We start from the raw sequence: 13,176 nt of genomic DNA, 5'->3' as shown, positions 1-13,176 counted from the left end.
TCAGGCTTTTCATTCACAGTATGAGAGGATTGGACTAGGAGTCCCTTAAGCCCATTCCCAGGTCTGCAATTTGATTTGGCCTCCCCTTCTCCTGCACTGTCGACTCCCTGGCCAGCACCACATCAATCCACAACTCCCTCACTCTCTCCCTAGCTTTCAAATATAACACGTGCTAGTAGCACCTCTGAAACTATTTTTTTAGGCATATGAATTTAACACTCTTTGGGAGACTTCTTAGAAAAAGCATCAATATAGAGCAAGATGCCATCAGTGAAATGAGAAAAAGCAGTGAATGAAGCTTATAAAGGAGTAGTGAGTTTACACAGGGTACAGCAGAATTCATTTTAATATAATTTTGTATGTAAGAGCGTTGCGATGTACTGGCAACCTTTAAGACTTGGTTTCTGAAACTCATATTATTTGGGGTTTTTACCCTATGTCATTTGATCCTTCAGTCCACATTCTTATCAGACCAATGTCTTTCTCATGTAAACCTGCAGTCATCTAATAATATCTCCATTTTAGAAAAAGCTGCCCTTGGTGGGGAGAGCAATAGGGCTTCTCATCCATGTGCCAGGAAGTCTGAGAGCCTCAGAATATGATCAGATTAGAGCTCTTCAGCTGCATTGCCTGTGCTAACTGCCAGGCTGTAGATGTGCTCAATTCAATTTGCGGCAATTAAGGTGACAGAAGCAAATGCACAAAAGTCCTATTTTAAAGCAGATCCATGGAAAGAAATAGGCATTGTCTGTGTTTTCTTATCCTACAATTTTAAAATGACGAGAAGGAAAACAGTCCCAACTATGGGGAAGAGGAGCATGTGGGCTAACACAGCAAACAGTGAAAGTAAAAGGCACGGTCTTGGAGTAAAAGGCCCTGTCGAGGCGGAGGGCCTGCTGAGGCCAGAGAATCGCAGTCTGGGAACCTAGGGAAACATGCGCCATTGTGCTTCCTTCCCAGATCTCCAGGTGTCGGCTAGGCCCCTTAGCGACTGAGGGACCTGTAGGAACTAGCATCCCAGGGCAGCCGTTTGGGTCAGTGTTGTGCTTTAAATCCTAGGAAAGATTTTCTTTTCAGCACTGAGTCTTCTAGCCCAGCCCGTCATGGAACGAAGGGGAAATTGTGCGGTGTAGAGACAAACTACATGGCCCTGGGCCTTTGAAAATGATCTTAAGATGCTAGTAGCATCTTAACTGCCTTCTTATTATTTTACAAAGCATGAAAAGGAAATTAGTTTATTAAATCTGAAGAGAAATATAGCAATAAGTATGTTTAAATATATAAAACAAGAATATCAACCATCCTATTTTTACAGCTCTAAACTCCTACAATGATTGAATACTTCATTGCTTCTAAAAATTGAAGTCACTAGTATATTTTATATAAAGCTATAAACTCTTGATTGTTTGCACATGGTTCAATTTCATTGGCAATGTTTTTGAAATTCCAGCTAAATTTTATGTAGAATTGTTATGTGTTGCTTCATGATACAAATACTGTATTTTGCTGAATTTGAATCACTTTGATTTTGTTCAAAATGAGTTTCTAAAAAGATTCATGTTATTACAATAATATCTAGAAACTATGTGACTCTGAGTTTATTTCTAAGGCCAGCAATAATGTTTCCACTTATTGTTTTTTGCTTTGGGAAGCATCTATATGGCTGTTCTCCCTCTGGACCCATGGCCAATGTACTTGTGATGAGCATCACTTCCCAGTCCAGTGTTTTTGTTCCCCATGATAAGGAACGCAGGCAAAGGAGTGGTCCAGAAGTCCACAGTCTGAAATTTTTCTGGCATCCATTCACTTGGCAGTTAGTATTGATTCCACAAATATTTATTGACTGCCTACTATGAGCAAGGCTTGGAGATAGGCTCTGTGGGTGGTCAAAGCAACAATATCTAGTGAGAATTTTGCCACAATACCCCACAGAAGGCATTGGCCAAACACATCTACTGTAGTCATGCTACCTAAATGGAGAGAAAAAGATTGCAAGATTTCATTTTCCTTTGCTTGGTCACTAATATCTTCACTTACAATCTTAGTTCAGCAAACCTCCATTCACAACTTGAGAAGTTCACTGCTATTGATCTTTGGTAGCTCAACTTATAAAATATTTAAAATTGAGCGTCTGTGTTCCAGAAACCTAATTCTGTGACATGACACTCTGATGAACAAATCAACTGGGAACAAAATTCCTTTTAGCAGAAGGAGCCTGGAGGAGAAGCAGTTGAATTCTGACAGCAGGGCCAAGCTGTGGTGTGCAGAGTTCACACTGAGATGAGGTGGGGAAGACGCCTGCATTTTGTGCTCCTGCCCCACATGTCTACTCTAGAGATGTTTCTGACAACAGAATTTATAAATCCCTTGGCTGTACAAACCTTACTATAACGTGTATTACATATATGATGATGTTTTTGTTAATAATTTCTCCACTATCTGTGGTCTCATCTGGGGCAGGACCCAAATCTTGTTCTTTATTTATCCAGGAAGTACCTGGCTCATATTAGATGGTTAGAATTATTGAATGAATATCACTACTCCATCCTTACGCTCTAATTACCACTGTAGTCTTGGTCCTTTTTCTTAGGATAGTCTCTATCCTCTCTAATCCCATGCTTCTCCTCGACACCTATCCCAGCCCTCGCTCCCACCCTCCCTATAGCTGGAAAACTTCTATACACTCTTCAGGTCTGAGCTAAGATATAGCTACCTCTGGAATCCTTTTCCCACCCTGCATGGCCTCCAGAATAGATTACCTGCCGTTTCTAGGAATTCTCAGGCCACTCTCTAATACCTCTGCCACAGCACTTAGCACACTGTGTTGATTGTTATCTATCTGCTTATACCAAGAGAAACCCCATGAGTGCAGAGGCCATGTCTGGTTCACTACTCAGTGCCCAGCACATAATAGTCATTCCACAATATTTACTGAATAAATGGATATATCTGTTAGAATGCATCCTCTCCATTAATTAGATGAAATATTTTACTAATTTAACATATATTGTGGAAAATTAGTGAAATTTCCATTAACTTTTCTTCTTACACCTACTACTCTTCCCTCCATTCTACCTGAAAACAGCTCCTAAGAAAGTTCACTCCTCCATCCAGCCAGTCCCTAGACATTCACATAAGCACATGTTCTGAACACAGGCACTTAAACCTAAATTATACCCAAATGAAAAAGGATAAACACCATATTTAGGCCAAAGCTTGAGACCTCATAATAAACTAAAATATGGAGAGGAAATTCTAGTAAGTGAAGGACTGCGTCTCCAAGAGGTGGGGATGCCCATAAGAACTCAGGTGTATTTAACAGACAAGAAAGGTTTCTCATCAGGGAGGCTGCGCATGGTTGTGCTGGCTCTGTACCACCCCAAGGAGTACTACTTGCATAGACTAAGCCATGAGTAGCCCTCCCTGGAGAGGTACCACAAAACAGTTGTGGTAAAACTCTAGCTTTGGTGAGTGACTTTGGGGAAGATCCACACTGTTTTCTGCAAGCCAGGAGGTAATTGATTTTATCCTCTTCTGGGAAGAATGGGAGGTGGACAGAAAGTTGACTATTGGCCGTTCTTTTCCATTATCTTTGTAACAACTCCCCTCCTTTAACAGAACTGGAGAAAATCAAGGTGCTGAGGCTTCAGGTGCAGCACACAGAGGAGACACTAATTACACTTGTGTTGACTGCTGGATATACCACAAAATCCACATATAGAGCAAAATGCAGAGGATGATGTAATGGCAGCCGAAGTTCTCAATTTACTCTGACACAAGAGTCCTTCTTTTCTCCTTCTCTTGTACTTATTTTATTTATTTATTTTTTTTTAATTTTTTGTTTATTGCAGTAACATTGGTTTATAACATTGTAAAAATTTCAGGTGTACATCATTGTACTTCTATTTCTGCATAGATTACATCATGTTCACCACCAAAATACTAATTACAACCCATCACCACACACATGTACCCAATTATCCCTTTCACCCTCCTCCCTCCCCCCTTCCCCTCTGGTAACCACCAATCCAATCTCTGTCCCTATGTGTTTGTTTATTGTTGTTATTATCTACTACTTAATGAAGGAAATCATACGGTATTTGACCTTCTCCCTCTGACTTATTTCACTTTGCATTATACCCTCTGTTGTACTTATTTTAAATTGTTCAGAAAGTGTAGTTCAAGAAATTATTCCAATTAAATTTTTAGTAAGTAGACTATGTAACTTAATCATGAATTGGAAAAATTTGTATTCTTGTAAGGAAATATATGAAAATTGATTTTCAAGAACCAATTAGTAGTCATCCTCTGAACATTGTAATCTATTTTCACATTTTATTTGACCCTGTCACATAACAGGTATCCAATAAATAAAAAGGTGAGGAGGGATATTCCATCTTTTGTCCTTTAAAAAGATAGTGAGTTTGTGTTTTTTTATAATCTTCTGAATAACTGAATGGACAAAATCAAATAATTGAAATTTTTAAATCAATATAATTTTTCTGAATCTTGATAATTATGATCATTGAGGTATCTTCTTGTAATGTATTTTTTATTTTTGTCATATCTGTTCTGTTCTGCTTTTCCTCACCCTCCATCCCCTGTTTTGGAAACATTTTCTAGATTTTAAATTCAACTTTTAACAACAGCTACTTTGAGAACTTACAGCTTCTTACCCCAACATTTAAAAAAAAAAAAAGAAATATACTTTCTGAAAAATAACTATGCTATTTGAGATAACTAACAGTCTAAGAAACATTTCAATGCAACATTACAGAAATTGTTGAAGTTTTGTTTCTTTCATGTTTTGAATTGACCTTTTTCAGACATGTCTTTACCACAAACTTTTTGTCAGCTGAAAACCTCTTAACGCAAGTTGATAATCTACAGTGCTATCAAAAATGTGTTTTCTCTTGAAATTCTGGGAAGATAGAAACAGCAACAAAGTAGTTTTTCAGTCTTCCCAAATATCTCCATAAGAATAGACAGAGAAACTAGGACAGAAAAACCAAAAACTCACAGACAATATCTATAACTAAACCAGGTGACAAGGTAGCCCCATGAAGCCTAAAATACAAGTGAATGAGGACAAACTAATGACAATTACAAGAGCCATGTGGTATTAGCATCTAGGTAAGAGGAACAAAGGAAGCAAGAGGACATATGATGACCAAAGAATAGGAGAATGCTCCAGTCTCCAAAATCTCCAAATCATTGGGAAGCAGAATGTGCCAGTACAAGAACAGCTGAAATTGTGAGGGCTTTTTGCCATCCAAATTTCTGAGAAGTGCAAGGGCTGCACCCACAGTAAGGTCTGAAGAGACCAATGTAGTAAAGGCCTTGAGAACTGAAACTAACACCTGAAACCCCTTTGGGAAAAAGCCCCATATTTAGGAGAAACTGCTGGGAAGAGACTCTAATAATCAGAGCAGAGACGGTAGAGGCAAGGAAATGAAGTTCCAGAGAGAGGAGAAGAGATCACAGAAAGTACCAGGTCATACTTTTGAATACTTCATGAAAATAACCAGAAAGTCAAGAGGCATGAAACTAGAAAAGACATCCTGACCGATCACTCTGTCAAAAGGTTAAGAAAACCAAATGGCCTGAAAAATAAACAGCAACAGAGAAGTGTCTCAGTTAATTCCAATACAAAGGGATTATAAGAGCACAGAAAACAAGGAGCAGAATAAGGCAGTGAAAGCTTGTCAAGAGGATATGTCCACAAAATAGATGAAATTTAATATTGCCAAATAAACTAAAATTAAGAAATGCATAGAAGAAAGAACAACATAACCAAAAGTAGAAAAATTCGTAAATGTATATAATTGCACACTCCAAAGAAGAAAACCAAAGCAATGGAAGAAAATAAATACAAAGCATTCTAATTCAGGAAAACATTCTTAAAATTAAAAAAGAAAAGACTTTAACTTAAAAGAAAAATTCTTTGCCCACATCCATGCAAAAAGAACAAGTCATTTATTTGGAAAAGAAAACCAGTTGGATAGAGGGGCAGGGGGAGAGGAGCTACAAGTAAAAAGAGAATAAGAGAGATATCAACCAGTCAAATTGTATGGACCTTATTTGGTCCTTTATCTTTTAGAGATACCTCCTTAAAAATTTATCAATTAAATTATATGATGTCTGATATTTACTTCAAAATAATGAAAGAGGAAAAGTAATTAATTGGATAGATAAAATAACATTGGCCATGAGTTAATGATTGTTGAAACTGTGTGACAATTACGTGGGATGGTTCATGGTATATTATCTACTTGGTATATGTTTAAAATGATTTGCAATACAAAGTTTAAAAAGAAAGAATTTTTTTTTTATTGATGTTTTAATGGTTTCTAACATTGTGAAATTTTTGGGTTGTACATTTTTGTTTGTCCATCACCATATATATGACTCCCTTCACCTCTTGTGCCCACCCCCCACCCCCACTGCCCCTGGTAACCACAGTACAGTTTTCTCTGTCCATGTGTTGGTTTATATTCCACATATGAGTGAGATCATACAGTGTTTGTTTTTCTCTTTCTGGCTTATTTCACTTAACATAATATGCTCCAGGCCCATCCATGTTGTTGCAAATGGGACGATTTTGTCTTTTTTTATGGCTGAGTAGTTATTCCATTGTATATATATACCACATTTTCCTAATCCAATCGTCAGTCGAGGGACACTTAGGTTGCTTCCACTTCTTGCCTATGGTGAATAATGCTGCAATGAACATAGGGGTGCATAAGCCTCTTTGGATTGTTGATTTCAGGTTCGTTGGATAGATTCCCAGTAGTGGGATGGCTGGATCATAGGGCATCTCTATTTTTAATTCTTTGAGGAATCTCCATACCGTCTTCCATAGAGGCTGCACCAATTTGCATTCCCACCAGCCGTGTATGAGGGTTCCTGTTTCTCCACATCCTCTCCAAGATTTATTGTTTTTTGTCTTGGTGATTATAGCCATTCTAACGGGTGTGAGGTGGTATCTTAGTGTTGTTTTGATTTGCATTTCCCTGATGATAAGTGATGTTGAGCATCTTTTCATGTGCCTATTGGCCATCTGTATATCTTCCTTGGAGAAGTGTCTCTTCATTTCCTCTGCCCATTTTTTGATCGGGTTGTTTGTTTTTTTGTTGTTCAGTTGTGTGAGTTCTTTATATATTATGGAGATCAACCCCTTGTCAGATGTATGTTTTGCAAATATAAAAAGAAAGAATTTTTTGTCCTCAAATAGGATGGACAGTTCAAGCCTAGGCAAAGTAAATGTTTTTCATTTTCCTACATAAACCCAAAGGTTTCTAGAATTCCTGTTTATGGAAATCTCTCCCCTGGTGTTATGGGAGCCTGTTGCAATTGTCTAGAAGCATCTTCTTTAACATTAATTTAATTAACTTCTTTTAACATCCACTCAACTGAATGCATGTGTCTGAGAAGCATTTCATGTTTTTTTTTTTTAGGATTGTTGAAAAGGGATATTATAGTGAACGAGATGCTGCCAATGCTGTTAAACAAATCCTGGAGGCAGTCGCTGTAAGTATGAAGTGGCAGCAGCAGTGGAACTCTTGGTAATCTCTTCCTTTTACAGAAGCATCGTTTAAGAAGTGTACATCTGTGACAAGCCATAAAATTTACCTCAAAACAGTGTGGACTATTTATCAGAAAATATGTTGAATAAATTTGTATTTTCTATTTACTCAAATCTTAAAGATGCAGTCCTGTGTAATGCCATAAGTTTGTTAAAGTAATTTCCATTCTGTTATTATGATATCAAATCAAACTTTGGTGCCTACAGTTGTTACTTTTTTTGCATTTGTTGAGTTTGTTTCTTTGTTGTTTTTGTTGTTTGGTAGGGAAGTGGAGGAAGGTTGAATGTGATAAATACAGACCTTGGAACATAGAGATCAATTGATTTTTCTTTTAAGACAAGAAATGAGTGAATTTGAAGGAAAAAATTCTCACAATTTTATTTTTTAAAGGATGAAACATAAGTTAATATTTTAAACTGGAATAAAGTTTTATAGTTAATGAGATAAACATGCACAGATACTTACAGAAGAATATAATTTTGAGAAGCTTGTTTGGATTAAATTAATAAGGAAATATTTGGCTAAACAGATAAAACAGACTCCACTAGTGAAAACCTTCCCATATATTTAATGGTTTCTAATACATGCTGGGACACTTTGGTGATTCATTTATTGAATAAAAGCCAGAACAAATTATTCTCTGAACAAACAGGATGGGGCCCAAGAAGAGGTATTTATCACAATCAGTTAGAGACAAATCTATAAAATATACCCAGAATTAGGATATGTTCTATTATTCAGAGTCAGTAATCTAACTAAAATCATTATTCAATATCTTGAGAAATCAGCCACAGTGACACGGGCATATGTCCTATGAATTATACCCACAACCAAAACAGGAAAGAGAAAATGAGGAAAGGAGGGAAGGAAGGGAGGGAGGAAGGAAGGAAGGAAGGAAGGGAAGAAAGAGAAGGAAGAACCCTGATATTTAACTAGTTTTTGTTAAGGAAGAAAGGAAGGAAGGAAGGAAGGAAAGAGAAGGAAGGATGGAAGAACCCTGATATTTAACTAGTTTATGTTAAGGAAGGAAGGAAAGAGGGAAGGGAGGAAGGAAGAAAGGAAGGAAGGAAGGAAGGAAAGAGAAGGAAGGAAGGAAGAACCCTGATATTTAACTAGTTTATGTACCAATGGTGAAAAAGAAAAAACAGCCTTCACAATCTTTGCATAGGGCTGCCAGAAACAGCAGAAATGTGGTCTAACCAAATCCATTATTGAGTTATCAACACCAAATTTAATTGGCTTTATCGCCCAGTCTTTCCAAATTATTCCTTCCTATGCAAGTGTTTGAGTCTTTTTGCTGTGATGGGGAATAAAAAGTTTGAATTGAGAGTGGCTAGAAGCTGGAGAGGATGCCATGGAATTTTACTCTAAATACACAAGACACCTCATGATTATCTGAATATTGAATGTCAAGTTCATCTTCCCATCATACCCAAAATAACGACTCCATTCCGGATTTTTCATCAAACACAGTATATTTACCATCCCTGGTTTCCTAAGCTTGCCAACTTGAGAATGATTTTTAACTCTTCTGTTATCTTCTCTTCTCACATCTGCCTTCCCAAATTTGGTTGAATCTTCCTTCAAATGTCCATGAACTTAATCCTGCTCCTTATCGTGTTATGACTGTTTCTGGCATGTTTTTTTTTTTGTAAATACTTCTGGTTGGTTCCAATTTCTATCCTTAAATATATAAGTCCAGAATCCTCTTTTGCAATCACTGTTTTCATTTGGTTGCTTCTGAGTTCAGTAATGGCAGTTTTATGCCTTTCTTAAATACCCATTTTAAAACTTCATTTCTCATTACTATATACCATAGATTTTCTATTCAAGTAAACTTGCTGGCAATGGCCCCCTATCACTTTACTCAAATCAGGCAGGCAGTTGGTATAGCAGGTAAGAGTACTCTGGGAGTCAAACAGAGCTGGGTTCAGTTTCTAGATATGCAAGCTTGGGCCCATTACTAAACACCTTGGAGCCTCAGTTTCCTCATGTAAAATAGGCATAACATTCAACCTAACAGGGTTGTGGAAAACACTAAATGAAATAAGATATGGAAGTCATAGCAATGTTCAAAAGAGAGGGAAAAGAGGATAAGCAACTTCAGACTCAGCATATTCATTTAAAGACATATTAGGTGTTGTAAATCTGTATATAATACCTACTCCTTAGCTAAGTACTAAAATCAAAAACAACTGACAATAGTAGGTGTTCAGTAAATATTTACTGAATAAATAAATACAAATTTATCATAATAGTCAGAAATAGCCATTATTCTTTATTTTGTTTTTCTAGATGATGACACATTTGAGACATCCTTACTATCATTTTTTTTGTTACTTCATGTGAAACAAAGCTACATAGCTTGCTTCCATTCATGAGATTCTTTTCTGCTCTCTTACTATCATTTAATTCTTTTCCTGTCATTCAAAATTCACCCTCTTCAATACATTCTATCTTGTTGCTTCCATCCATTTAGGTCAGCTCTTGATTCTTTTGGCTTATCACAGTGGGCATGCTTCAATTTAGTGTTACCTCGGATAGCTGACTGAAAGAACTCTATTCTCATTCAGTGAATGAGAAACGAATGCTTTCAGCATCAGAATTTTCCACTTATTGGAGTTACACCAATTAAGGAATAAAAGGGCCCCCAACAAGATTGCTCTAGATAGGGGTGCCCCACATAGAACAGAGGGACTAGAGTTCCTAGAACTGTATTTCAGGTCTGCAAAGATGGATTGATTAGTCTACTGCTGATCCTAAACTTAAAACAAAAAATTTTTTATTTTATCTACTCACAAAGCTTCATAAATCTCTAGTTTAGGAAGTAGGTTACCACATAAGTCAAACATCCTTTGAAAGAAATTTTATAAAAATCAAACTTTCTCTGATTGCTACAGCTAACTTAGAGAAAAAAAAATTACAGTCATTTCCCTAAGTGTCTCAAAAGTAGTAAGCAAGCAATTTAAAACTTGTGAGAAGTGGCTGACATTTATGAAATAGTTTATTGTCAACTACATAGCTATAGATAGCTATAAAAAATAGCACAGTTATTGGGAACTCAAAGTAATCAGTGATACATCTCACATTTCCTCTGGATCACACACTTATAGGACTATATCTAGGTGGGTTTTGAAAGTACAAAAGCAGAAAACTTAAGAATTGAAAAAGTTCTTCGAAAATATGTCACAGGTATAATTATGCCCTTTAGGTAACAAATCTTGCAATCCTTCCCTTCCTCCCTACTTTATCCCAATTCTTGCCCCCAAATATTTCACAGAATTTGTCAGACTGTAATCTTGCTTCTTCTGCTTTTTAGTTTTAAATAGCATTTTTGAAAGCTTTTAAAGTGAATTTGAAAGATGTTTCCTCCTTCAAGTGTGAAGTCATTCAGTTAGTCTTTGAGGGCAGATCCTTAAGCCTTCTTGAGTAGGCTATCTTCTTGGGATGACTTCCAGGTCGGCCCAAGTGGCCCAAGTTAAGTGGTCGAGGTCAATCTGGTCATTCTGGAAGGGTCAGCATGTCCTCATCTGTCATAAAGCACAATGCCAAACCTTAAAGCCCTCCTTTTCCATTTACTTACCAAGACAACCAGGGAATATTCCATCTCCTCTGACAGCCCTTACTGTTGCCACCACCTTCAGTTCTTTCCTTGTCACCACTGATATCCTATGTTCTATTTCAAAAAAACCACTGTCTTCTTTTTCCCATCCCTGCTGCCACCTTCCCTTTTTTTCTAGCCACAGTTCCCTTGGGTATGTCTTAATTTCAAAGCCATGACTTTAGAACCTGGAGAATCTTGTACATATAGAGTATATACTGAATTTAATAAAATACAAGGAAATGGTTGAAGAACAATTAAATATGTATGGTGTCCCAGCACATAGGTTTTTGGTTAGAATTGTTTTAAAGACTGTGATGATGGGGGTGAAGAGTTTTAAACAAAAGGATCTAATGCTTTAAAGTTATGGAAATCAATATGGTATCTGACCGTTGAAGTAAAACAGGAATGGATGTGATTATAAGGGTGCAGAAAAAGATGAAATAGTACAGGCTTGTTTTGGTAAAATTTTTAGAAACCTATAACATCCCCTAAAAAAGAACAGATTTAAACTATTAGAGAATCAATTGATAAAGAATTGACTACTAGATATTGAAGAACTGGAAAGGCAAAAGGGGAACATTAAACTAAGGTACTGGGGAGGTAGCAACGTCGGGAAGCAGCCCGCCTTGGACTGGGGAAACACAATGAAGAGGTTGAGATGATTAAAACTTAGAAGTTTAAAGGAGGTGCCCCATAGACCTGTGATGAACGCTCACTGCTTGCCTGAGCTCAGAGGACTTGCCCAGGAAGCTGGCACTCAGATCGTTGAGAATGGTGTTCTAGCCAACTAGCGCTGGTGCTGCTGAAGAGGGACACTGGGATTGGTTCTGTGAGCACCGGAAAACCTGCAAACTGGAATCAGCAGCTGCTACCGGAATGATCTGCCACTGCAGGGTGAAAAAGTGTTTCTAAGGTGCATGGGAATAACAAGCAGAAAGACAGACTCAGAAAGCAGATGTGATGGAGCAAGTCCCTTCGTCCTCTTCCAGCCTTCCGCTTGCTCCCTAGTGCCCTCTAATGGCAGAAACAAAAAGGGAGCTGGTGGAAGAAGAAAAAGTGTCGCTTGTAATTAAAGTACCAACTTCACAAAGTGGACTACAGGAGGGTGGATTTTAAGTTGAGAGACAATAGCTTAATAAATGGTATAGGAAGTTATTTGAAAACAAAAATCAATTCTCAAAGTTTCTATTTCTATTCATAGAGTCTTCTAAAATGCTCATAGTCTTTACTAATGTGCATGAAATGGTTCTACAGGTCAATGAAAGCAAAACAAGTGTAGTAGCACTAAAATAAATTATTATCTATATTTAGTACTGAGTACTATGCTTGATAACACTTATAGGTTTAATGAGCAATATATACATTATTCAACTTTACATTATTTGACACATTTAAGCCATCTTTCACCTGACCTCTTATTCTTTATTAGCAGAACCAATCCACCTTTATAAAGATGGAAAATGCCAGAACTTCTTTTCCCAGCCTCCCTTGCAGCTAGGCAAGGGCATATGACCTGATCCTCACCAGTGAGTTCTGATGGGCAGTCTGCTTGTGAGTTCTGGGAAAAGCTTCTCCTAATAAAATGAGACCTAAGGGAGGAAAGGCCATTTCTCTTTTTTGCTGGCATAGTGGAGTCTCCATAGGATGCTGGAAACTGCTTTTGCCATCTTGTAATTATGAAAAGAAACATAACTGTTGAAGAAGGCAGAGAAAAAAGTAGACAACATTGAATTCTCTTCCCACTTGATATCTCAGAGGATAGTAAGTTTCTCAGTATTTCTGCCACTTTAAATTGTGTATCCTATTACTTGAAGCAATAAGATACTGAACATCTTCTTGAACAAACTTTTGAGTATATGCTAATAATGATTTTGTGGTCAGAGCAAGTTGTACAATTTTCCATCTGTCTAAACATAACACAAAGGGCAGGCTCCTAGATAAAAATTTCTAAAAACTGAATTTCAGTGAATATCAAACACACACCCA

The 13,176-nt window shown here is 37.2% G+C and overlaps 1 protein-coding gene across 1 annotated transcript in view; it reads left to right on the top strand.

Annotated features, from left to right (window-relative positions):
• The window catches only part of CAMK4 (calcium/calmodulin dependent protein kinase IV), a 224,858-nt gene that overhangs the window by 150,314 nt on the left and 61,368 nt on the right, over positions 1–13,176 (top strand). The window contains exon 5 of the mRNA XM_004420320.3: positions 7,458–7,530. Coding sequence (XP_004420377.2) covers positions 7,458–7,530 — 73 coding nt within the window. The remainder of the gene's footprint in view (positions 1–7,457; positions 7,531–13,176) is intronic.

The sequence above is a fragment of the Ceratotherium simum genome, chromosome 4, assembly GCF_057802395.1.
Source record: "Ceratotherium simum simum isolate JZ-2026a chromosome 4, ASM5780239v1, whole genome shotgun sequence".
In the NCBI taxonomy this organism is placed as follows: Eukaryota; Metazoa; Chordata; class Mammalia; order Perissodactyla; family Rhinocerotidae; genus Ceratotherium; species Ceratotherium simum.
The sequence above is the reverse complement of the archived record's forward strand: the minus strand, read 5'-3'. Positions and strand labels throughout refer to the sequence as shown.